Source organism: Oncorhynchus mykiss, chromosome 4 (genome assembly GCF_057628025.1).
Source record: "Oncorhynchus mykiss isolate SJ-2025 chromosome 4, ASM5762802v1, whole genome shotgun sequence".
Taxonomy (NCBI): Eukaryota; Metazoa; Chordata; class Actinopteri; order Salmoniformes; family Salmonidae; genus Oncorhynchus; species Oncorhynchus mykiss.
Window position 1 is genome coordinate 29,893,051 of NC_143025.1, and position 26,950 is coordinate 29,920,000.

At 44.8% G+C, this 26,950-nt stretch overlaps 2 protein-coding genes across 3 annotated transcripts in view; one reads left to right on the forward strand and one right to left on the reverse strand.

Annotated features, from left to right (window-relative positions):
• Positions 1-7,762: 7,762 nt before the first annotated feature.
• LOC110521663 (ras-like protein family member 11B) lies at positions 7,763-10,348 on the forward strand. The gene is made up of 3 exons (XM_021599398.3): positions 7,763-8,089; positions 8,232-8,368; positions 9,050-10,348. Exons 1-3 carry the CDS (start codon positions 7,978-7,980, stop codon positions 9,548-9,550), a joined length of 750 nt encoding a protein of 249 aa, XP_021455073.2. The 5' UTR covers positions 7,763-7,977; the 3' UTR covers positions 9,551-10,348.
• Positions 10,349-11,583: 1,235 nt separating this feature from the next.
• The window catches only part of LOC110521664 (sec1 family domain-containing protein 2-like), a 64,717-nt gene continuing 49,350 nt past the window's right edge, over positions 11,584-26,950 (reverse strand). The window contains exons 3-5 of one of the 2 annotated variants that reach the window (XM_021599399.3): positions 19,128-19,248; positions 14,147-14,266; positions 11,584-12,386 (exon numbers count right to left, since the gene is read on the reverse strand). In XM_021599399.3, the coding sequence (XP_021455074.2) occupies positions 14,196-14,266; positions 19,128-19,248 (192 nt within the window). In that variant the 3' untranslated portion in view covers positions 11,584-12,386; positions 14,147-14,195. The remainder of the gene's footprint in view (positions 12,387-14,146; positions 14,267-19,127; positions 19,249-26,950) is intronic. The other variant, XM_090231822.1, reaches the window with a different exon arrangement.

A 26,950-nucleotide genomic window follows, 5' to 3' on the forward strand; every position in this document is an offset into this window, starting at 1 on the left:
GGGTTCCATAGCCGCAGGCAGAACAGTTGAAACTGGAGCAGCAGCACGGCCAGATGGACTGGGGACAGCAAGGAGTCATCAGGCCAGGTAGTCCTGAGGTATGGTCCTAGGGCTCAGGTCCTCCGAGAGAGAGAAAGAAAGAAAAAAAAGAAAGAGAGAAAGAAAGAAAGAAAGAAAGAGAGAAAAAGAGAGAAAAAGAGAGAGAATTAGAGAGAGCATGCTTAAATTCACACAGGGCACCGGATATGACAGGAGAAATACTCCAGATATAACAGACTGACCCTAGCCCCCCTACACATAAACTACTGCAGCATAAATACTGGAGGCTGAGACAGGAGGGGTCAGGAGACACTGTGGCCCATCCGATGATACCCCCGGACAGGGCCAAACAGGCAGGATATAACCCCACCCACTTTGCCAAAGCACAGCCCCCACACCACAAGAGGGATGTCTTCAACTACCAACTTACCATCCTGAGACAAGGCCGAGTATAGCCCACAAAGATCTCCGCCACGGCACAATCCAAAGGGGGGCGCCAACCCGGACAGGAAGATCACGTCAGTGACTCAACACACTCAACTGACGCACCCCTCCTAGGGACGGCATGGAAGAGCACCAGTAAGCCAGTGACTCAGCCCCTGTAATAGGGTTAGAGGCAGAGAATCCCAGTAGAGAGATGGGAACCGGCCAGGCAGAGACAGCAAGAGCGGTTCATTGCTCCAGTGCCTTTCTGTTCACCTTCACACTCCTGGGCCAGACTACACTCAATCATAGGATCGACTGAAGAGATGAGTCTTCAATAAAGACTTAAAGGTTGGGACCGTGTCTGCGTCTCTCACATGGGTAGGCAGACCATTCCATAAAAACGGAGCTCTGTAGGAGAAAGCCCTGCCTCCAGCTGTTTGCTTAGAAATTCTAGGGACAGTAAGGAGGCCTGCGTCTTGTGACCATAGCGTACGTGTAGGTATGTACGGCAGGACCAAATCAGAGAGATAGGTAGGAGCAAGCCCATGTAATGCTTCGAAAGTTAGCAGTAAAACCTTGAAATCAGCCCTTGCCTTGACAGGAAACCAGTGTAGAGAGGCTAGCACTGGAGTAATATTATTATTTTTTTTGGTTCTAGTGAAGATTCTAGCAGCCGTGTTTAGCACTAACTGAAGTTTATTTAGTGCTTTATCCGGGTAGCCGGAAAGTAGAGCATTGCAGTTCTAACTTAGAAGTGACAAAAGCATGGATACATTTTTCTGCATCATTTTTGGACAGAAAGTTTCTGATTTTTGCAATGTTACGTAGATGGAAAAAAGCTGTCCTTGAAACAGTCTTGATATGTTCGTCAAAAGAGAGATCAGGGTCCAGAGTAACGCTGAGGTCCTTCACAGTTTTATGTGAGACGACTGTACAACCATCAAGATTAATTATCAGATTCGACAGAAGTTCTCGGGACCTTGAACAAGCATCTCTGTTTTGTCCGAGTTTAAAAGTAGAACATTTGCAGCCATCCACTTACTTATGTCTGAAACACATGCTTCCAGGGAGGGCAATTTTGGGGCATCACCATGTTTCATCAAAATGTACAGCTGTGTGTCATCCGCATAGCAGTGAAAGTTAACATTATGTGTCCGAATGACATCACCAAGAGGTTAAATATATAGTGAAAACAATAGTGGTCCTAAAATGGAACCTTGAGGAACACCGAAATGTACAATTGATTTGTCAGAGTGATAAGATAAGATCTAAACCAGGCCAGAACTTGTCCGTGTAGACCAATTTGGGTTTCTAATCTCTCCAAAAGAGTGTGGTGATCGATAGTATCAAAAGCAGCACTAAGGTCTAGGAGCACGAGGACAGATGCAGAGCCTTGGTCTGACGCAATTAAAAGGTAATTTTCCACCTTCACAAGTGCAGTCTCAGTGCTATGATGGGGTCTAAAACCAGACTGAAGCGTTTCATATACTTCAATAGTTTCAACAATTACCAAAATGACTACATGAGTGTTGCTAGTGCTAAGTTTACGTGGCACAGCTTCCATTTTGAAAATGTTCTGCTTTGTCATGAGAGAGATGAAATTGGATGATTTGCATATCACCAACATCCATATTGTGATACACAAATCATACCTCACCCAGACTTAAAGCTGCAATATGGAACAATATTGTGCGACCCGACCAAATTCACATAGCAATGTGAGTTATAGATCTGTCATTCTCATTGAAAGCAGGTCTAAGAAGCCGTATACCTATTCTATTTGCGCCATTTCTACGCTTCCTGCTCTTACGTTTTGTTTTGCGTATTTTACTTTTGGTTTTGTACACCAGCTTCAAACTGCTGAAAATACAATATTTTTGGTTATGGAAAATATATTTCACAGCAGTTTAGATGGTACAATGATTATCTACACTATACTTGCTTGTTTTAAATGGAAATTAGGCAAACTATTAGAATTTTAGCAACCAGGAAATGGTGGAGCGATTTCTGCCTAGTGCTCCTTTAACAGGTGTGACCCAAAGCATGACGTCATGTCAGACTGTCCCTGTCCACCAGATCACTGCATTTGTGTACTGAGAACCAGTCTATGGCCTTAATGAATTCCTCTCCTCTTTGGGGAGAGTGTAAAAGGCGGGGTACTTCCATTCCCCACCACGGGAAATCAGTCTTCACCTCTGTGTCAACAAACATCCTTCTGAGAATACCCCCCACATCACTCCCTCCCCCTGCCCACTCCACAAGCCCAATTACCCTGCCACTCCCCTGCTTCTCCATGGAAGCCCCCTGTCCCCTTGAGGGTCCACACCCCAACTAGAGACCACCCCCATTCTGTCCCCTCTAGCCTTCTGTTGTCACCACGGTGTGAGTAACACCCCTATCTCTAGTTTATTCCTTGTTCTACTCACGCTTTGTTTATTCTCTCTGGCTAATTGTCTGCTCTTTACATTCACATTTATTTGGATGTGTTTCTCTTTCCCTCGCTCAGTGAAAATGAACTTTCAGCCCAATGCACAACTACGCAGCACTATGTACCTGAGGGAGCTCATTCACACTCATGATCTTAACACAATACCATAAACTGAAATGCATTGTCTCTCTAAAACAGGAACAACAACAACTATCAGTATGAGGAGCAATTGATTTACTGCCAGGTTGTATGTATCACAATATCCTACACTCAATAATGGAATGGTTTATGACCCACATTCCGAAAAACACAATCAATTACCTTTGTCAATTGACAATGCACAGAATATCATAATAGGGACACGTGCTGTACGCCGTCAGTGAGATGTTATATGGCTGGACGACCCGACACCTTAAAACCTCTATGTGAATGACAGGCTCACAGCGTATCGGACATCTGTCTTTATGGAGCTAAAGAGTGAATATCACCTGCCCTTCATTAGGCTAACAGGCACCTAGAGCTGCTAACGCAACACCTCGGGCATGGAGGTGAACACTGAGCTCATTTGTAGAACGGCTCTGACATGACTGCATTAGTCACCTGTATGGGGGCAGATTAGAGGGGGATAGAAGCTGAGGAGTGTGTCACCATCATGGCATAATAAAGTAGCTGTAGCCAGGGCACGGTCACAAAAACCATCAGTGTACAACTTCTGTCTCTCGTGACTGCCTTAACATTAGCTGACCAGTGGCCAGCGTGCTTAAACAATTTGGTTCTGGCTGCAGAGATTTCTATATCACCAGCATAAATCCTGCAGCTACAATTACGAAGCCGTTATTGTGACAGTGCAAAGTTGCAGATCACTCACCAGTACAAAGGACACTCCTGAACAAGCTGGTTATGGGCATGGTAAACACACGGCCATCCTATGAGGCACTGGAGGCTGGTGTTTGTGATGTGGTGAGGTGGGTTGTGGGGGGGGGGGGGGGGGGGGGCTGGTGACATGCTGTGCTGTGCAGCTAGCAGGGACCTGTCTGCTGATGAATCCTAGGCATTCATTTTATATATGAGTGCCCTCGCCTGTCATCGGGGCTCTTATAAAAAAGACATACCAGACCATAATCAGTCTACGACCGGCTGCCAACATACCTCAAGAGGCAGACGCATGAACGCGGATGAAAGATGGGGGGGGGGGAGAGCGAGAGAGGGAGAGCGAGAGAGGGAGAGTACGAGAGAGTGAGAGCGCTAGAGAGGGTGAGAGAGAGGGAGAGAGGGAGAGAACGAGAGAGTGAGAGAGCGAGAGAGTGAGAGAGGGAGAGAGCTAGAGAGGGTGAGAGAGAGGGAGAGAAATGAGAGAGGGAGAGTGAGGGAGGGAGAGGGAGGGAGGGAAGGTGGGAGAGAGGGAGGGAGGGAGGGAGAGAGGGAGAGAGGGAGGGAGGGAGAGGGAGAGAGGGAGGGAGAGAGAGAGGGGAGAGAGGGAGAGAACGAGAGAGTGAGAGAGGGAGAGAGCGAGAGAGTGAGGGAGGGAGAGAGGGAGGGAAGGTGGGAGAGAGGAGGGAGGGTGGGAGAGAGGGAGAGAGGGAGGGAGGGAGGGAGAGCGAGAGAGGGAGAGTACGAGAGAGTGAGAGCGCTAGAGAGGGTGAGAGAGAGGGAGAGAGGGAGAGAACGAGAGAGTGAGAGAGCGAGAGGGGTGAGAGAGGGAGAGAGCTAGAGAGGGTGAGAGAGAGGGAGAGAACGAGAGAGGGAGAGTGAGGGAGGGAGAGAGGGAGGGAAGGTGGGAGAGAGGGAGGGAGGGAGAGAGGGAGGGAAGGTGGGAGAGGGAGGGAGGGAGGGAGAGAGGGAGAGAGGGAGGGAGGGAGAGGGAGAGAGGGAGGGAGAGAGAGAGGGAGAGATAATAAAGTGAGGAAAATGAAAGGAATAGGTTAAAAAGAGAAGTAGGTTATTGAACAGCAGTAATTGTAGTAGAAACAATAAAGACTGACAAAATGCTTTCTTTTGAAACACTGCTCTGTTACCACAGGCACCTACACTCCTGCTGCTGCACAAGCTGCAGACATAAACAAGAGTGCACGCACGCACACGAACACAAAGTGAGCAAAAGAAAGTCAAAGATGGAAAAAATAAATAAAAAAAGTGAATGTTTAAAGTCATTATACTACTGAATTTAAGTTACACTGAACAAAAATATAACCAAAGCATGCAACAATTTCAACGATTTACAATCACAGTTCATAGAAGGAATTCTGTAATTTAAAAAAAAAAATGTTGGCCCTAATCTATGGAATTCACATGACTGGACAGGGACGCAGCCATGGGTGGGCCTGGGAGGGCATAGGCCCATCCACTTGGGAGCCCAGCCAATCAGAATGAGTTTTTCCCCACAAAAGTGCTTTATTACAGACAGAAATACTCCTCTGCACCTAGCACCCACCACTCCCACTCCCTCGGACGATCCAGCAGGTGAAGAAGCCGGATGTGGAGGAACTGGCCTGGCGTGGTTACACATGGTCTGTGGTTGTGAGGCCTTTTGAAAGAAATAAGTTTTACTGCAAATGGAACATTTCTGGGATCTTTTATTTCAGCTCATGAGGACCAACACTTTACATGTTGCGTTTATATTTTTGTTCGGTATACTTTGTTTCTGGAAATATTTAAGTGCTCTGCTGTGAATTGAGGGTTGTAAATAATTGAGGAGGTAGGGGGCAGCCACAGTCTGGCTGACGCGACTCACGTGGTACATGGTGAGGGAGAGCTGTGACACACTGGTCTGGACAGGAGTCTGTTGTTAGTGCAGTATTCACACAGAAGTTGGCTTGAGCTTTGATTGGTTCTGTCAACCTTTTTTTCCTTCTCCCTAGGGGACTGCGACATCTCGTTGTTTGGATTTGAAAACCCAACAGTTGTATTGGAAGGAGGCGGCGCTCGGGCCTTTGTGTGGCTGTCCATGTGGGTGTTTGAGCCTGCTACGTTAGGTTAGTATTTGAGTGAGAAAGACACAGGCGAACCAATCAGTTAAAAACCACAGCCCCAGTCATTATAGACGCATCTTTCCTACAACACCATGGAGCCTTTCCAGACTCTGAAGTCAGGAAGACTTCGAGTTAGGTGTCAGCCAGACAACTTTCACACCTCTGTGTGATTGCATGGGGTCTGATAGGCGTGTGTGGGGTTCCGTTTAGAGAACATCAACCCCCTGTGCTGAGGCCTTGTGAAGAGCCTGTTTGACTGCTCCCATTACCTACCACCAACAGCATGGATCTATTTCACAACAATACTCCATGGAGTCGTCTACAAAGGGTCTGGTTATATTCCATTCACACAACTAGGGACGGCTGCCACTGAAACGACAGCTATCTTCTCAGTACTTTTGCACGTGCACACTGTCAGACACAAAAGACCTGGATGTTTGTGTGCAAGTGTAACGGATGTGAAACGGCTAGCTTAGTTAGCGTGGGCGCTAAATAGCGTTTCAATCAGTGACGTCACTTGCTCTGAGACCTTGAAGTAGTAGTTCCCCTTGCTCTGCAAGGGCCGCGGCTTTTGTGGAGCGATGGGTAACGACGCTTCGTGGGTGACTGTTGTTGATGTGTGCAGAAGGTCCCTGGTTCGCGCCCGGGTACACATGTTTTATACAGACAAGTACAGTCAATGCGTCTCTAAATAGGACACCTGTTAAACAAATACCTTTCTGCTTTCCTGTGTAGCCTATGTACTGTGATATTTTAGAAATAGAGACCACACACTCATAAACTCCACCCTGTGCCTTTATTAATAAACATGAAGATCCTTGCAGGCAGTTCTAGCTTGTATGGCTCCCTGGGCGACCCGATTTCACACAAACCAGAAAAAAATGCAACAATATGTCAGTGAAACTATATATTCACAGTATTATGAATGAATTGTAGGTTATTTGGTAGCATTTCATAGTGTGATTGATTGTACTAATTGCATTAGTACTGTACAACCTTAAAGGTGCGCTATTTGATAGATTCCCCCTCTCCCCCTACCTCAGGCTTCCAGTGGGGAGAACTCTGGTCAACCTAGCCCCCCCCCCCCCCCCCCCCCCCCCCCCCCCATCTCGTACTTCTGAGTGGGAGACCGGCATCATTGACGTGATTTGCAAATGAGCGATAGAAAACCGATCGCGCAAATGTCACCATTACGATTTTTTTTGTGTGCATTGTCTCGTGCTGCACTCGGGAAGATGTCGCCTTGGTTGGCTGCCCATGTCGCCTATACCTAAATCCGCCACTGCTTGCAGGATCGAAATGTTGTGGGTTTATTCATACGGGTACGTGGTGGAGTTTACGAGTGTGCGGGTTTTACTTTTAGAACTAATTTTTCCGGACCTGCACCCCACTATAGGATGTGCGTTTGATCACACTTTACCTGTCGATGTTTTAGATTCTCCTTGCAGATGTGCAAATAGCATTTGTGTGCACGTGGTCATTATATTCTTCCTTTTTTTTCTTATACTTAGGCCCAAATAACTTTTTCGATAGGTTTGGTTTCTATTGGGGATCAATATTTATACTATAATCTCATTCACCATTTTTTTCACGTGTTTTGGGTATTATAAAATGTCATATATCTGGTCAATTACTAGCGCCCCAGTCCCTCTACAGTAGCTATTAAGGCTTATTATGTATACGAAATGATGTTTTGTTAAGAACTGACCCACCTGTTTGTTGCACGGGGCATTCTTTTTATTTATTTATTTTGGCCACTTTTTCTCCACAATTCCGTGGAATCCAATTGGTGGTTGCAGTCTTTTTCTCCTTGTGTTTGGCTCGCGGATCCACGTGAAAGGAGGCAGGGTGCCGAGAGAGCCTGCTGTTGCCACTAGCCAATCAGCATCGACCATTTCTTTGGCACTATAAAATCCAACGGGCTTTCACATCTTGCAGTATTCACAAAGTCAGCTCCGGGTTGGAAGGAACAGCCGACAAGAGATTTTCTGGTTTTCTGAAGCTGCTATTAAGGGCTTACTTTAGGTATTTACAAACTATTTTACGAAACATTGTTTGACAGAGCTGAATAATTTTTTTGCATCATATTGAAAACTGAACGAGGATTTAGTCAAAATGCGTCTGATCCAGAACATGTCAACCATCGCGGAGTTTGCGACCCCAGAGTGCCGGTCCAACGGGAACATCAAAATAGCAGTGATCGGGGGCAGCGGAGTTGGCAAAACAGGTACATTGAAAAATCAGTTGGACTTATCTACAGTTTTTCGTTTTACTGTTTGAACTTGTTTGTTTATGTTAACTACATTTGAGAAATGTATTTGTAAATTCATAGACCATTTGATTAATGTTATGGTCGTCTTCTCTTCCAGCTCTGGTAGTAAGATTTCTAACAAGGCGCTTCATCGGGGACTACGAGAGAAACGCAGGAAACCTTTATTCAAGAGAGGTCCAGGTGGACGGAGGAGAGCAAGTAGCCATCCAAGTCCAGGACACGCCGGGTGTTGATGTAAGTTCACCATCTGCCTTTTGCTACACAAACTCAAAATCCGCCCACAGCTTCAAATTGAGCGCTCGAGACGTCTGCTTGTGAGTGCCTACAAAACAACGCCATTTAGGCTAGTCTTCTATTTAGGCTAGCCTCTGATCAGTGTAGGGTTTTTGGTGTGAGGTTTTAGGAATAGATCATGATTTACTCCTACCACGAATCAGTATATACAGTAGTTATATTACTATAGTAGGCTATGAGAAGTCTGCGCTTTCTGTGTAGAGTTCTTCCCTCCCTGGTCTGGGCTTTGGTCCAAACCCGCAGGTTTTTTTATTACTGAAGTACAGAGACTTGTAGTCTAGCCATCTAATTTCCCATTTCTATTCAGTGAATGTCTGAGCCAGGGGTAAATGATACCCCACTCCTGGCTCCTCAATCAACCTCACCTAGTTCCCCTTCACTCACTCAGCAGCCACAGGAGAGAGTAGGCTAGGGGCAGGGGAGGAGTTAAGTTACTCCCACTGGCTGACTAGACTACAGCACTCCATTCAGTAGAACAGACCTGTTGCATAAACAGATGGGAATATTTGATCTGGATTCAATTTAAATCCCATAGCTGTCTAGGGTGGATTATATAACGTTCATCAAATGGGTTCCAATGCAACAGTTCTCTAACCATGATCTCCTCGTTTTTCTCCTCAGCTGACCGGTAACGGCCTCAGCATCCCTGATCATGTGACCTGCTCCATCCAATGGGCCGATGCCGTGGTGCTGGTCTACTCTGTGACCGACCGCCATAGCTTTGATTTGATTGGCCAGTTGCACCAGCTGGTGGCCCGAGCGGGTAGGGCCAACGTGCCACCCGTCATCCTGCTGGCCAATAAGGCGGACCTGCTGCACATGAGGCGGGTGGATGCCGAACAGGGCCCCCTGCTGGCGGCAGCGCTGGGCTGCTCCTTCTACGAGGTGTCAGCCAGCGAAGACTACAGCCAGGTACATGGGGCCTTCCACAGGCTGTGCTGCCACATGGCCAAACAGCAGCCCACAGCCTCTCTGTCCTCCCACGCCAGCTCCAGTGGCGTGGCTGAGAAGAAGGGACGCTCACCCCTTATCCCCAGGCCCAAGTCCCCCAACATGCAGGACCTGAAGAGGCGCTTCAAGCAGGCCCTGTCGGCTAAAGTCAGGACTGTCACCTCTGTGTGAGAAGGACTTGGGTTCGTCTACTACACAACGTGGTCCAGAGTGGCTACTGAAAATAAATGAGAAAAGAAGGCAGAGAAGATTCCTGTGCCTTGTTTGGGACTTCTCAATATGGCTGGAGCAGCCTGACTTACGATGAGCAGCAGAGACAAAATGGAGGCTCAACTCTGACCCCATGTTCACTCTGACAGCGGAAATGACCTGTGGGGCGGACCGGTGTCAGCCTGTTTGTCACCGTCACTCCTGTCCTGTCTGAGACTGTTCACTGAGGTCTGCTATGAGACAGCAGCTGGGAGGTGTTGGTATGTCAGCCCACCAGAAGGGACAAAGGGGGAAGCTGTCCGTGCGCTGAATGAAACCCAGATACGTGTGAACACAATCTCATATTTTTTTCCTGGCAACAAAAGCCTTGAAGGACACTGCACAGAATGTTTTTTTTTATTTTTTTAAGCTGGTACCTATTGTGTCAGTTTGAGTTTTGTATTTGGGCTGCCACTCTGCTTGGCAATGCTGAGAGAACACTCTGTCAGACACGCCGAGCACTTAAGTCAGCGCGCTGTGTTGTCACTGTTCCATTTCTCGTCTGTCATTATCTCCAGTTCCCCAGTGCATTCCTTGTACAGCAGGCAAAACCATCATTTTGCACATCATGGTAGTGAACTATGTGACGACAGCAGGGTCACTGCTGGGCAGCATAGATTGGACACTGGGGTGTTGGGTATCTGTGATGCACTTTAAGAAAGCCACATGGCTTACTGATATTTATTTGTTACATTTTTGAAAATAAAATGATTGAATTCATGACGACTCTTGTCTTCGACTACAACCTCTTGTCTGAGAAATACACTGACATACTTTTATACGGGGCAGGTATGAACCAGGTACACACAGACGTGTGAGGGTCTACACTATTTACAATGAAGCGTGATAAGACCATGCCATTTTTGAACACTAACAGACCAGGCTCGTCCTCAAAGGGGCTGTTCTTAAAAGACCACAGAGAATTCAGATTCTGAACCTCATGAGAAGAATGGTTGATCAATGACTGTGGCGCCACAGAATTAGCATATACCCCATTCTAAGTGGGAGGAAGGCTTTTAATCAAGTAGAATCCATGGCATGTTCTATTCTACCACAGCAGTGGGTGTAGAATGCACAAAAACCAGGGTGACGGCTGTTTGACTCATCCATAGATACAGATCTTTAGAGGCCTTGATTTTAAAGGGCAATTACACCAACTTTCAAGTTCATTCTCACTATCAGCACAATACCAGTGTTCGTGTAAACGGTGCATTTCTACATTGTGTAGAAAGAAATATACAGATTTTCAAACACTGATTTGTGGGGAGCACTGGCTAAACTTTCTGCAGAGTTTGATCCTACACTGTCACAGAGAAGCATTTTGTAGGACCTTTATCTTAACAGGTACACTAGTTGGGTGCTGCAGATCATGACTATAAGGTTCAAAAGTGGCGGAATTGTCCTTTAACATGACAGCTACAACAGCGCACCACCATTGTCTTACTATGATGTCACGGGAAGGTGGGCAGTGTGACTGACAGGACAGCTGTGTCTGTGTGATCTTCAGGATTACAACATGACTGATCATGTCATTGTCAGGGCAACAAATATCACAGCCACCACACAACAGTATTATTGTGGTGTCACAGAGGGGCTGATGTATGTTTGTGGTGTCAGGTCAGGGTTGTAATGTGCATGGAGACATGTCTCTAATTTCCGCTGCTCTGCCTACTGAACGGCTGGTTGTTGACACACCATCTCAACACCAGGACGCCTCACGTTACTTCACACTCTCACCTCTAATGAGCTCACACATACTATAGGACTGTTAGCACTTCAGTTAGTGCCACAGCCAGAACAACCCTACAACTCTCTCTCTCTCTCACTCACTCACACACACACACACACACACACACACACACACACACACACACACACACACACACACACACACACACACACACACACACACACACACACACACTAGCATTCAAGAACTTTCCATTTCACATGGATGAGTTTCACAAATATACAAGATTTATTCAACATATTCAGATTGAATGTAAACAACAAAACACGTATTAAAGTAACTTGATTTGAATGTCATCTGTCTGTTTGGAGTTGAGCTTCAAGATCAGATTACACCAGATTGGATCACGTTTACATTCTGTACAGTTTGGAATGAGAGAATCCATAAGTACCTAAGTGTTGCCTTACAATGTGATTTGGGTAGTACAAAGGAAGGGAGAGGACTCTAACGTAACACAACTGAAGTAAATATTTGGGAATGCCTTTGAAAAAAGCCTAATTAGATCCTCTGTTTTTTCCTCTAGACAAATTCATAAACCTCCACCTCTGCTCACCACACCCATGACTCCAGTCCATTACCAAACCACACAATCTCACTGGAGTCTCTCATTTCTCCTCTCCACACCCTAAGAGTGGTATGTGTTGGTGGAGTGTGTGTGTGTGTGTGTGTGTGTGTGTGTGTGTGTGTGTGTGTGTGTGTGTGTGTGTGTGTGTGTGTGTGTGTGTGTGTGTGTGTGTGTGTGTGTGTGTGTGTGTGTGTGTGTGTGTGTGTGTGTGTGTGTGTGTGTGTGTCTGTGTGTGTGTGTGTGTGTCTGTGTGTGTGTGTGTGTGTGTGTGTGTCTGTGTGTGTCTGTGTGTGTGCGTCTGTGTCTGTGTGTGCGTCTGTGTCTGTGTGTGTGTGGTCCTTGTTCCGTGCTCACACACCAATGTCTGGCACCAGTCTTTGGGTGGTGAAGAGCAGCTCGGGGACGTCTGTAGGTCTCAACAGTCTGGTAGAGAGGACCAGCACCTGGGAACAAGAACAGACAGACAGGGAGAGTCAGACTGGCCAGTGGCTACATCAGCAAAGGAGAAACACAACAGTTGCTGTGTGTTCAGACCATTGGTTCAGACAACTGGAGTAAACGTCCTACTTAAAATAAGCAGATGCTGAATGTACATGGAAGGTGCAACAATCTCTCAATTAAAATAATGCAAATTGATTTCGATAGAGATGCCATTTATTGCACCTTCTGTCCACATTCAGTATATGACCCAATGACTCAGTTTAGACATTAAGCAAATCCAGGCTATTCATTTTGAACTGGATTTGAAAAAAACATCATATCTGTATCATTAATTCAAACAAAACTATTGTCTGACTGCATTTAAATCTGGCTTCATTCATGACCAAGTCCTTAGATGACCTCTATGTTCCTGGAAGCCAGCCCTGATCAGAACACCTCTAAAGGCAGACAGACGGAGCAGTCTGAATGGGTTGGGGTCAGAGTATGTGGGCTGAGGTCAGACTGTGTGTGGGCTGCTGGCTTCAGGATGAGGGTCCTACAGCACAGTAAGAGCGTCTCTTTCTTCTGTTGTTCTGATTCGAGATGTATTCATCAGGCTTTGATGCTGCTCAGGCCTTTCATCCCCTCTGAACCCCATTATACGTCCCTTTCATTAGCACAGCTAGCCAGGGATTAGACTGTACTACAGTACACTGGCTCACAGTTCACTAACCATGTACACACAATGTACAATACACACTGATGCTGAGGATGTTGTTGAGATGCATTACCACACTCAAAACAGCCAAACACACACAATGGCTTTGCACTTACTGTACGTGTCTATATGACGTGAGTATATAACATGAGTTGCTTTTACTGCTGCACTATCCATTGTCTGTCACCTGAGAATATGGGTCTGTGTGTGTGTGTGTGTGTGTGTGTGTGTGTGTCGGGTTATATAATATCTAGCTACTCTTGACTTTCTTCCAGGGCAGATGAAGGAACATCGTCAACTCAGCACCCAGATTTTTGTGGTCGCCCCCTCCCTGCTTCTCGCTGCATTTTCTGCTCAGGTTCCTCTTTTGATATGTCCCTTCAGACTCTGATGACAAACCCATCACAGAGTGTTATGTAACGACACTGAGCCACAACCTGGAGAGCTGTAGCCTAAACAACACATCAATACCACAGCAGCGTAGTCTGCACCTGGCCTCTCACATCTCCTCTCCTTTGATCCATTTACATCACCCTCCCTCTCTCTCTCTCAAATCCCTCCCTCTCTCTCTCTTTCCAATCCCTACCTCTCTCTCTCGAATCCCTCCCTCTCTCTCTCCAATCCTTCCCTCTCTCTCTCCAATCGCTCCCTCCCTCTCTCCATTCCCTCCCTCCCTCTCTCCAACCCCTCCCTCCCTTTCTCCAACCCCTCGATCCCTCTCTCCAATGCCTCCCTCCCTCTCTCCAACCCCTCCCTCCCTCTCTCCAACCCCTCCCTCTCTCCAATCCCTCTCTCCCTCTCACCAATCTCGCCCTCTCTCTCTCTAATCCCTCCCTCTCTCTCTCCAACCCCTCCCTCTCTCCAATCCCTCTCTCCCTCTCTCCAATGCCTCCCTCTCTCTCTCCAATCCCTCCCTCCCTCCCTCTCTCCAACCCCTCCCTCTCTCCAACCCCTCCCTCTCTCTCCCCAATCCCTCCCTCTCTCTCCCCAATCCCTCCCTCTGTGTTGTTTGTTCAACTCAAGCTCTCCCAGATAAGTTAAGAGCAGCAGGCCGGGGTCTCTCACCTGTGTGCCCGGCTTGTGGGCGGAGACTACCTCGCGGATCAGGCGCAGCTCAGAGGGAGTGACTCCTCCCACCAGGAAGAGAAAGAGCAGGCCGTGGTCGCTGTGGTGTGACCGGCTCACCTAGAGAGGGGTTAGGGATTGGGATGAAAAGAACACGACAGGATTAGCTCATGTAATTTGAACGGAACAAGCTAACCATAACATAATTGAAGGTTATGTTATGGTTGGTGAGCTGAAACTCTGAAGACAAACTCTGATCTGTGGAGCCAGATTACAGTTCTGCATAAACTGACTCACTCTCTCTCTTCCTCTCTCTGTCTCTCTGTATGTCACTACCCCCTGTGCAAAAACTGGTTGAATCAACGTTTTTTTCCACATCATTTCTATGTGATGACTTTGAGTCAAAGTGGAAAACTCATGGGATTTGCTCAAAGCTATCAACGTAAGGAGGGCATTTCGTCTTTTTTATGCCTAACGCTTGACTTAAATCAAATGACATGGCAATTTTTTGTTGATTTCATTCACAATAGTTTACAACTCAACCAAATGTAAATCAAAACGAGACATTAAACTGAGGTCTGTGCCCAGTGGGCCTCCCCTTCTGTCCTTCAGTCTCTCCTCTCTCTGGTCTGAGTCACTGCCCAAAGCAGTGGTCAGAATGCACTATTCAGTCGAAGGCTTTAAACAACACTCATTCCAGACATACACGGATTTGTACATGAGTGTGAGTCAGAGGGTCTGGTGAGCGTGCTGTGTGTGATTGGTTGGCCTATGGATAATGGCTGTGCTCTACTGGCTGGGAAGCAGCGCCAAGGCCACATCTGCAGTCTTCGAATAATAACCGTGCAATCAAAGCTGCAGGGGGGCGGGACTGGTCCTGCATGGCCTGACATGTGCATCAGGGCTGTTTGCCTGGGCTGGCTCAACATGTGTCTCAGAGTAGGTAGCGTGTATATATGAGTGTGTGTGTGTTTACGTTTAAATATTTGTGTGGATGTGAGACTGAGCATGTTTGTTCAATGTTGTAGGTCAGATGGGTATGGGTCTTTGTGTTCATTTTGTATTTCGCATTTGTATGAGTCTTTGTGTGCGGGTGCATGCATTTGTGTATTAGCTATACCAGCACACACAGAACAGCAGACAAAAACACAACATCTACATGTGCATCCTTAAAGAGGTAAGACCTGCCCTCCTTCAGGCAACACACACCCACTGTACTCTAGCAACAACCAAGAGTTGGATACGTCTGTAGGAGTGAGAGGAGGGGAGGGGAGGTGGGGAGGGTTAAGAAGAGAAAGGGAAGAGAAGGAAAGGAAAGAGAAGCGAACATAATATCAACCAAATTAGAAATGTAATTTGACATGAAGTAAACTTGTGTGACTTACTTCAGCTGTTTAAAAGTATTTTCATGGTAGTTGAAGAAGTTTGTTTTCAGGGCTGGTTCTAGCCTTTTTGGGGGTCCTAAGCGGGATTTGGTTGGCCCCCCCCCCAATAGAGTTTGTACCTGAGTATGTGTGTACATTTAATTAAATTCTACTCATTTTGCCATGGGGCAGGGATGTTTTTGCAGTTTTAAAGCTCATTTCCTACAATTCTACACATGTAAATGATATCTGAGTGAGAGTGACTAAATTCATCAATGGGGGCCCACTGGAGGTCAGGGCCCACTGGAGGTCAGGGCCCCCGGACATGTGCCCGTCTGTATTCAGACATGATTACTTAAAAGTTTAGATAACTGGCTAGACTAACTCACAAGTCAAAAACAGTTAGCTGACATGGTTAATTGAGTGAATACTGATACATTCACTGTTCACGAGAAAAACTGCTGATGCACAACCAAATTTGCACCTTGTGTATTCTACTATTCTAACTCTCAATTGTAAGTTGAGACCCCGACTGAGTTACAAAACCCCCCAAAACCAATAAACACAAATAATTGGAGTTTGGCCCTGTTTGTTTTAGTTAAGTGAACCAGTCACGCTTTACATTCTGTACTATCTTTGATTGGTAGAATATATTTCTGCTCTGATTTCAGATGATATATATTTTTTAGCTTACAGCACTTGATATTACCAGATGGACCTCCATCCAAGTACTAACCAGGCCCGACCCTGCTTAGCTACCGAGATCAGGTGTGTTCAAGGTGGTATACCCCATTTTCTCCCTGATTTCGGATTTGAATAGCAGAGAAGTAGACTAAGATTTCAAGATTTCACCCTCTACGTTTTTGTCTAACTTGTTGGGAAAGTGGTCAAAGTAGCTGATTTGAGTCAAAAGTCACATTGTTTAGTAATTGTCTCATTCTCAGAATGTGCTCCCCCAGTGCTATAATTAAGCAATACGTAATATTGGTTAAACCAGAACAAAAGTCTTGCACTATTGGTCAGATGCGCGATTACATTTAAATCAAATCACATTTTATTGGTCACATATCCAGTACAAGTCAAAAGCTTGGACACACCCACTTCACAGTTTTTCTTTATTTGCTTACTATTTACTACATTGTAGAATATTAGTGAAGACATCAACACTATGAAATAACACACGTGGTGCTGATGTTGCCAACTTCAGCTAACTCAGTCACGTCAAATATCGCACCTTACATTAGCTACACTTTCCTTTGTTTGAACTGTTTTTCTATTGTCGTTGACTTGAATATATCCATAATAATGACATTGATGCGTGATTTCACCTGGCTCAGAAAAAGTTGATGTCTCGTCTGGACACCGTTTGTTCTCTATGGTACAGAACATTGTTTCCGAGTTCGGAGAGGCAGGCAACTAGGCTTATATTAACCTCCGCTGCACCAAACTAAATGCCAGGCTGGAAGCAAGGGGGAATGTGTGCGAGTTGAGAGAAATACAACAGATGATTCGGACAGCAGTGTAAAAATGATGATATTCTTATAGAGGCGCAGCGATAATGCAGGCGGAACTGTTAGCAGGTGTAACAGTATAACTTTAGACCGTCCCCTCGCCCATACCCGGGCGCAAACTAGGGACCCTCTGCACACATCAACAACAGTCACCCTCGGGGAACTACTACTTCAAGGTCTCAGAGCAAGTGACGTCACCGATTGAAACGCTATTTAGCGCGCACCACCGCTAACTAAGCTAGCCGTTTCACATCCGTTACACAGGCATAGGTGTGCCTGTGTCTGTGAATACAGCATGGCTTAGAATGCTGCTTGTCCAATCAGTATCCAGGATCCAAACAACCCATTTTAAATGTAGGCGTTTAGGGAAGATCCATTGCAGTTCACTAAACAGTGGGAATTAAGCTTAATGAAAGTAGTGGATGGGGTTACTAAAACAGCTGTACTTCTTGATTGGTTCAAATCCTCTGTTCTGATTTCAGATTCGAAAAGCAGAGAAGTTGACTAAGATTTCATATGCCCTATGTTTTTGTCCAAGTTGTTGGGAAAGTGGTGAAATGGTAGTTGCTTCAAAAAGTTGAGAGGAAAAGTCGTTGATGCACTTACTAAAACAGCTGTACGTCTTGATTGGTAGAAGTTATTCCTGTTCTGATTTCAGATTTGAGTAACAGGGAAACAGACTAAGATTTAACCTCCACGTTTTTGTCCAAGTTGTTGGGGAAAAGTGGTCAAAACTGCAGTTTTTGTTTTTGTTGAGTGGAAAAGTAGTTGATAAAAAGTCAGAAATAAGTTGCACAGTATTAAAAGTGCGGCTGCTGAAGCCAGGGAGTCTGTACGACTCCCAGTCTGTCTAAACAAGACATCACAGCAACTCTGCGATCAAACACGCAGCACATACACACCTTCACCTAGAGTGGATCTACACATACACACCTTCACCCATAGAGTGGATCTACACATTCACACCTTCACCTAGAGTGGATCTACACATGCACACCTTCACCTAGAGTGGATCTACACATACACACCTTCACCTAGAGTGGATCTACACATACACACCTTAACCTAGAGTGGATCTACACATACATACCTTCACCTAGAGTGGATCTACACATACACACCTTCACCTATAGAGTGGATCTACACATACACACCTTCCCCTAGAGTGGATCTACACATACACACCTTCACCTAGAGTGGATCTACACATACACACCTTCACCTAGAGTGGATCTACACATACACACCTTCACCTATAGAGTGGATCTACACATACACACCTTCCCCTAGAGTGGATCTACACATACACACCTTCACCTAGAGTGGATCTACACATACACACCTTCACCTAGAGTGGATCTACACATACACACCTTCACCTAGAGTGGATCTACACATACACACCTTCCCTTAGAGTGGATCTACACATACACACCTTCACCTAGAGTGTATCTACACATACACACCTTCACCTATAGAGTGGATCTACACATGCACACAGTCTTCTGAGAAGTCTCCTCTTGACGGTAAGGTAGACAGTGAAAGTGCATTATGTTCTCTCCAGACTAGAGGGTGTACACTGCATGTGTTTTATGGATAAAGCTTATACTGTAAAGGTACAGAGGTCTTATAGAAAAGTTGTTTATGGCACTTTCAGTGAGTTTTATATCAATGTTTTACTGTATGGAGGGTGTGTATAGGATGACTATAGAGATTGTATGGTTCAGAGAAAGTTACTTTGATGGTATGGACTTTCTTGGTTGGCTGTCTTTTTAGGTCTTCATTTCTGTGAAACTAGGCCATGTTGGCACAACCAGTCTAATTCTCTATGCAGGCCAGTCACCAGTTTAACTAATACCAGACGTGGGGAAGTCAGACTGCTGGCAGAAAGGAGTCTGTAGTGTATATACCTTACCCACAAGCCCAAATCTCCATATCCTCTGTGCCAAATCTACATAAACCTCTGTCCCAATCTCCATATCCAACACATCTCAGCCAAATATGACCCTTTCATAACTAGACCTCTCACGTGTGTGTGTGTGTCTCTTCTGTGTGTGTGTGTGTGTATATGTGTGTTGGTTCAGTCTCTCAACTTCATGAACATACTGAAGCCAGTCTTGAGCAGGTCGGTGAGGCCTCCAGACATGTGTTCTATGTCGGGACACTCAGGTCTGTCTGGGTGGAAGATCTCCTCCAGAACCTGTCTGAGGAATGGACGGCACTTCACCTGGAGAACACACAGGAACACAGAGGAACACAAAGGAACAGGGACAGTCACAACATATGAATCATACTTCACTAGTTAGCGGCTGCCGATTAAAAGCCTGTTCCCAGTCCTGTTGCTTTGTCCTTGTGAGTTATGACATATTGACAACAAAGTGGATGGGGAGCGATATATAGCACAGGGACTGTTATATGGTTGTATATTGAGTGGTACTGTGTATTAGGTCTTTGTGCTAGTTAGGTAGCTGTGAGTTGTGTCTGTCTGGGTTGTTAGAATAAAGAAAGAGGGTTTGTGCGTGAAGAACCCTCATCAGTGTTGTGACCAATGTGGTACAGTATATATAAACCCTGGATTGCTAATGCTATGTATTGGCCAATTAGAAGATTTGAAGCCACCGGCCGCCATATTGGTACTCCCCAGAAGGAGCGGTCCTCCATAGGAATGAAGGGAATTCTACAGTATTTCAATCAAATGTTTCAAGGACAAAATCAAGTGTATTTTTGTATTTCTTTGTTGAGGTGGGGACAGTAATATTAGTAAAAAATGTTGAACTTAATTTTAAATAATTAATTAAGGTGTATGTAATAGAATATACTTCTAAAAAAACAAACAATGAAGGCAATCCAAGATGGCTGCACGGCGGCTTCAATACAGCGCCCCGTCACCCATCCAGGGTTTATGCACATCATTGGGTGTGACCCTCCAGTCCCCTCCATTACTGGATGGATGAGAGATGATGTGATGTGATTAACTATGAAGGAGATTTATAAACCCCTCACCTCTTTAAGGCAGGCCTCTCATTGAATTTAGGATGGTCCATGCAGATGAGATGATGGTATTGAGTTGTTTATGAAAGGGTCATTGTTGCTCGGGATGAAAATGACTTGTTTTCAGTTATAAGCCAGTGTGCTGTGGTTGGTATTTTTTTAAATTATTTTAATTTTACCTTTATTTATTCAGGTTTTTTCTCATTGAGATAATCTCTTTTCCAAGAAATACCTGGTCCAATAGCAGCAGGGGGAACAACATTTAAGACAAAACAACTTACATACACTAACACAGTGCTTCTCAATTATTTTCTGTTACGCCCCCCCCCCCCCCTAGGAAGAAGTAAACATTTCGTGCCCCCCAACTCTCCGCCGCGACTGTAAATAGTATCATTTGTCTATAAAATTGTTATAAGTACACCTCTGCATAACATTGTATCCTTATTAACATTAAAGAAAACAAAAAAAGAAAAAAGAAAGAAATATAGATCAACTTACAACAAAGAATAACTTTATTAACATTGTTTTTTAGTCTGTAACAGAAAAGACTTAAAGTGCATCCATTTGCCTGAAATTTAAATAAATATAATCAAATATAAATATAATCAATAAATAATAATACATTCAAATTGATCAGCAACATTAACTCAGGAGCACAATACACGAAACCTATGAAACAAAAATGAATAAAACAATTTATGCTGATTTTGTAAAATCAAAACGAGGAAGTCAGGATTAAATGGCTACAAAGAGCACGTTTTGCAGAGCACAGCTTTTCGAAGCGGGGTTTGAAGCATGATACTGCAACTCTCAGCTCCTGTTCAGTGTTTAGCTGGGACCTGTACTTGGTCTTCAGTGCAGCAACAGCAGAGAAGCCAGTCTCACAAAGATAAGATGTTGCAAAAGGAAGAAGAATGCCCATTGCCCTCTGCCCTAAGAGTGGATACTGCCTCTCTACACTCAACCAGAATTCACTCAGTGTCTGTGATGTGAACCTCAGTCTCAATGTGGAGTCAGACGTCATATCAATGAACTGGTCCTCCTCTGCAGAGCTGAAACCAGTTGGAGCTGGTGCATTGAAAGGATCTCTCACCCAGTCATATTGGGAACTGTTTGCAGGGAAGTACTTTTTAAAGAATCCCATCAGTGATGAAATATGCTCCTTAATATATGGAATCACTGAGGTGGCATCATAGTCAGTAGTGTCAATAAATTCATGCAGGTTCTCGAATGAATCAGTATTTCCTTCATCAAGTCGCCTGTCCCACATTGCAAGCTTTCGAGTGAAAGAGCTGATCTTGTCTGTGACCTAAGGGAGGTGTTTATCTTTCCCTTGGAGCTGTAGGTTTAGTTAATTTAGCTTTCCAAATATGTCACTCAGGTAGGCCAGTTTTGCCAGGAAGTTCTCATCACAACATTTTTCTGTGAGGTCATACTTGTGCTCCTGCTCCGAAAACATTCTTATCTGCTCTCTGAGCTCAAAAACTCGGGACAAGACTTTTCCTTGTGACAGCCACCTTGCTTCACTGTGACACAGCACAGCTTGATGTTCAGCTCCCATCTCCTCACAGATAGCAGAGAAGACTCTTGTTTTTAGTGGTCTGGTCTTTATAAAATTGACTACACCTACAATGTCAGTCATAACCTCACTTAATTCAGAGGAAAGGTGCCTTGATGCCAGTGCTTCTCTGTGTATAACACAGTGTGTCCACTCAGCATTAGGTGAGGCCTTCTTGATGAGTTGCCAAAGTCCTTTTCTCATCCCTGCCATGGTCTGTGCACCATCACTGCAAACACCAATGCAGTTCTCCCACTTTAGCCCATTCTCAGTCAGGAAGCAGTCCAGCATTTTGAATAGCTCTTCAGCTGTGGCTCTGTCTCTGACATATTTACAAAAAAGTAGATCCTCACACAGGGAGTTTGTCAGGTCAAAACGTACATAAGCGATAAACAAACAGTCTTTGTTGCTGTCAGTTGCTTCATCGAACTGTAAGGCAAAACGTTTGTCTTTGAGTTTATCTACCAGCTGTTCTTTAAGATCGTTTGCAATGTCATTTATACGTCTAGCGACAGTGTCATTGGACAGAGGGATAGTTTTTATTTTTGCAGCACTTGCGTCGTCCAGCATGACAGAGACCATGTCTAATGCTGCAGGCAGTATCAGCTCCTCTGCTATGGACTGGGGTTTTCACTGAGCAATTTGGTACGCCACCTTATAGGATGCTAACAGTGCTCGCAGGTTTACTGAAGAAGCGTTCACAAAGCGGGACGATTGTTGGCAATATTCGGCACATTTTCGCTGAAAAAAACTCAAGTGGCTTATCAGCGTGGTTGGGGTGTAATGTCTTTAAGTGACGCCTTAATTTATTTGGCTTCATGCTGTCCGCTGCCAACATTTTTAGACACAGTAAGCATACCGGTCTTTCCTCGTCTCCCACGGTAGTCACAGTGAAGCCAAGCGCTACATACGCTTCGTCATATTTCCTCGTCTCCCACCGTAGTCACAGTGAAGCCAAGCGCTACATACGCTTCGTCATATTTCCTCGTCTTAGCTTTCGGGAGACTTACGTTTGTCTCATTATCCCCGTCTCTCTCTGCCTTTCTTTTCATCCCTGTTAAATATTTTTCCATGGTGTCTGTTAAGGGTTTGTTATCTGCACTTCATATCTCCTGCTCTGTGCTGTGTGCTCTTGTTCAGTGCAAAAAAACCCTACTCCCTGCGGCAAAAAAAGCATGTTCCCCGGGGGCACACGCGCCCTCCCCCTGGCCTCGCTCCGAGCCCCCCCAGGGGGGCGCGCCCCACTATTTGAGAAGTACTGCACTAACACAACATTAAACAAAACTGTCAACACACATACAGTACAACAATTAAACAAAAACATCTTGACTAAAATCAGCTGTCCTGAAGAGAATTACACTCTTCTATGATATATACATCGATCAAGTGTTTAAACTCCACTAACGAAACTAGATCATCACATTTTAAAATGTTCAGGAGAGAATTCCAGGACCACGTAACTAAAAATATTTCTACCATGACCTGTTCTAATTTTTGGTACTGTTAGAAGCAAATCAGAATGGGACCGTAATTGATATTTATTTACTGACCTGACTAAAAAAGAACAGAGATAATATTACCCAATATAAATCAGTGTATACCAGTGTTTCAGCCTACGCAAGGTCAATGACGACCAGCCAACATCAGATCACAACAGATCACAATGATGTGTTAGACGTTTCTGATTTGTAATGAACCTTGGGCTGCATGATACACTGAATCAAGTTCTCCCAGGGTAGTGGTTGAGGCCTGCATATATACAGTGCCTTGCGAAAGTATTCGGCCCCCTTGAACTTTGCGACCTTTTGCCACATTTCAGGCTTCAAACATAAAGATATAAAACTGTATTTTTTTGTGAAGAATCAACAACAAGTGGGACACAATCATGAAGTGGAACGACATTTATTGGATATTTCAAACTTTTTTAACAAATCAAAAACTGAAAAATTGGGCGTGCAAAATTATTCAGCCCCCTTAAGTTAATACTTTGTAGTGCCACCTTTTGCTGCGATTACAGCTGTAAGTCGCTTGGGGTATCTCTATCAGTTTTGCACATCGAGAGACTGACATTTTTTCCCATTCCTCCTTGCAAAACAGCTCGAGCTCAGTGAGGTTGGATGGAGAGCATTTGTGAACAGCAGTTTTCAGTTCTTTCCACAGATTCTCGATTAGATTCAGGTCTGGACTTTGACTTGGCCATTCTAACACCTGGATATGTTTATTTTTGAACCATTCCATTGTAGATTTTGCTTTATGTTTTGGATCATTGTCTTGTTGGAAGACAAATCTCCGTCCCAGTCTCAGGTCTTTTGCAGACTCCATCAGGTTTTCTTCCAGAATGGTCCTGTATTTGGCTCCATACATCTTCCCATCAATTTTAACCATCTTCCCTGTCCCTGCTGAAGAAAAGCAGGCCCAAACCATGATGCTGCCACCACCATGTTTGACAGTGGGGATGGTGTGTTCAGCTGTGTTGCTTTTACGCCAAACATAACGTTTTGCATTGTTGCCAAAAAGTTCAATTTTGGTTTCATCTGACCAGAGCACCTTCTTCCACATGTTTGGTGTGTCTCCCAGGTGGCTTGTGGCAAACTTTAAACAACACTTTTTATGGATATCTTCAAGAAATGGCTTTCTTCTTGCCACTCTTCCATAAAGGCCAGATTTGTGCAATATACGACTGATTGTTGTCCTATAAACAGAGTCTCCCACCTCAGCTGTAAATCTCTGCAGTTCATCCAGAGTGATCATGGGCCTCTTGGCTGCATCTCTGATCAGTCTTCTCCTTGTATGAGCTGAAAGTTTAGAGGGACGGCCAGGTCTTGGTATATTTGCAGTGGTCCATTTCAATATTATCGCTTGCACAGTGCTCTTTGGGATGTTTAAAGCTTGGGAAATATTTTTGTATCCAAATCCGGCTTTAAACTTCTTCACAACAGTATCTCGGACCTGCCTGGTGTGTTCCTTGTTCTTCATGATGCTCTCTGCGCTTTTAACGGACCTCTGAGACTATCACAGTGCAGGTGCATTTATACGGAGACTTGATTACACACAGGTGGATTGTATTTATCATCATTAGTCATTTAGGTCAACATTGGATCATTCAGAGATCCTCACTGAACTTCTGGAGAGAGTTTGCTGCACTGAAAGTAAAGGGGCTGAATAATTTTGCACGCCCAATTTTTCAGTATTTGATTTGTTAAAAAATGTTTGAAATATCCAATAAATGTCGTTCCACTTCATGATTGTGTCCCACTTGTTGTTGATTCTTCACAAAAAAATACAGTTTTATATCTTTATGTTTGAAGCCTGAAATGTGGCAAAAGGTCGCAAAGTTCAAGGGGGCCGAATACTTTCGCAAGGCACTGTATAACATCACTAAAATCTAAAACCAACAGAAATGTACATCGTACCAGCTCCTTCCTGGCCTCAAAAGAAAAACAAGCCTTATGCCAGTAACAAAAACCTATTCCCAGCTTGAGCTTCCTTATCAAGTTCTCTACATGCACAGTGAAGCTCAGCTTATCATCAACCCACACACCCAAATATTTGTACACTTTAACTTGCTCTATAGTATGTCCAGCCAATGGAGCAATTACATGATTAGTAACATGCCCGGCATTTGAAAATACCATGCATTTTGTTTTACCCGAATTTAGAACCAGCTTTAAATCATACAGATTCTGTTGTATGATGTTAAATGCTCTTTGGGCATTTTCAAAAGCTAAAGATAAACTACCACCACTTGAATAAAGAACAGCATCATCTGCATAAAAATGAACATTCGCTGTTTCAATAAGATATTGTAAAGGTAAGGTATGGCTAAAGACAAGTGTTTGTGTGTTAAGTGTTTGTGTGTGTGTGCGCTGATGACTTTGGTCTGGAATAGCCTTGTTGATTAGTGCACTGTGTTGAGTGTTGTTGAGGCTCATACACTGATTGCACAGCCGGGCATGTCAGCCAGGCAGGCTGTTAGGCTGTTCGCTCGGTAAATATGGCTGATTAGTCAGTGCGACGTGACCTAACCTGCTCCACCAAAACACCCAACCGCCACAGGCAGGGCATTCCGGTTAATCCTGGTAGAACAACACGCCCCTACAGATACACACCCAGGAGGTGTACATTTCTCAAGCTGCCCACGTCATCACTGCCCTTCTAACACACACACATAGGCGCAGGTCGCAGACATGTACACACGCTCATCAACCCGACTCGGAGAGGAAGAGTTCGACGTTCTTCATTTAATAGCTCTTCGAGAGATATATTTATTCTACATTTATTCTATCCTTGCACACTAAGAGCACTCTATCCCTTCAACACGCTACTGCATTCAGTTCAAAAGTTCAACCCCAAAGTGCTGGGAGTGACGGAGAGGGCACTTTGAAAAGACCTACATGGACACAGTTATCATCATGCTGTGTTGTCGTCTTAGGTCTCTCTTTATGCAGTGCTGTGGTGTCTCTCTTGGCATGGTGTGTGTTGAGCCCTATATTGCACCTGATAAACACAATACTCAAGCATATCGCTTTCAGAGAAACATAGACAAGAGAGAGGAAAAACAAGAAAGAGAGAATGAGTGAGAAAGAGAGAAAGGGAGAGAGAGTGCAAGGAAGAAAGAGCAGAATTAATTGAATGAAGGTTTAATCTGCCCAGCTACCCAGGCCTATAATGCTGTCCATTTTTAGATTACAAGATAACCAGACCAAGGATTCAAGATGGAGTTTTTAATGTGAGAGAAGTTCCCTAAGTGAACAATGCAGCCCCAAAGTGTGGCAGAGCTTTATGAGAATACTCTGAATAGCAGGGCTTTTTGAGAATACTCTGAATAGCAGGGCTTTATGAGAATACTCTGAATAGCAGGGCTTTATGAGAATACTCTGAATAGCAGGGATGGCTCCAAATGGCTCCATCCTCCTCTGCTTGACTCAGGTATGACACAGTAATATCCAGGTACAGACCCCCTTCTGCCCCTCAGACATGGCCTCTTCACACCTGTCAAAGTTCATACCAATTAATCAGCCTCACACCATCAGCCCTGCTCTCTATCTAATGAAGTGACTCTCCCCCGTGACTGACAGCCCGCTCAGCCATATTAGGCATGGCTGCTGGGAGACTGACCTTCTTATATGTTGGTCTTTTAAAAACCAACATCGAGTGCTTCAACTTACCCACACAACTAGAGGTCAGCTCATTGAGCATACACAAACCAACCTGGGAGGAATCACATTACTTACTCATCTAAACACACACAAACACAAGCACAAAGAGACAGAGACAGAGACAGAGACAGAGACAGAAACAGACAGAGAGAGAGAGAGAGAGAGAGAGAGAGAGAGAGAGAGAGAGAGAGAGAGAGAGAGAGAGAGAGAGAGAGAGAGAG

Excerpts from the sequence above, each read along its gene's own strand:
- LOC110521663 (XM_021599398.3), top strand. The coding sequence starts at position 7,978 with ATGCGTCTGATCCAGAACATGTCAACCATCGCGGAGTTTGCGACCCCA. Across the intron at positions 8,090-8,231 it reads CAGCGGAGTTGGCAAAACAG|CTCTGGTAGTAAGATTTCTA; the intron begins GTACATTGAAAA and ends CTTCTCTTCCAG. Across the intron at positions 8,369-9,049 it reads AGGACACGCCGGGTGTTGAT|CTGACCGGTAACGGCCTCAG; the intron begins GTAAGTTCACCA and ends TTTTCTCCTCAG.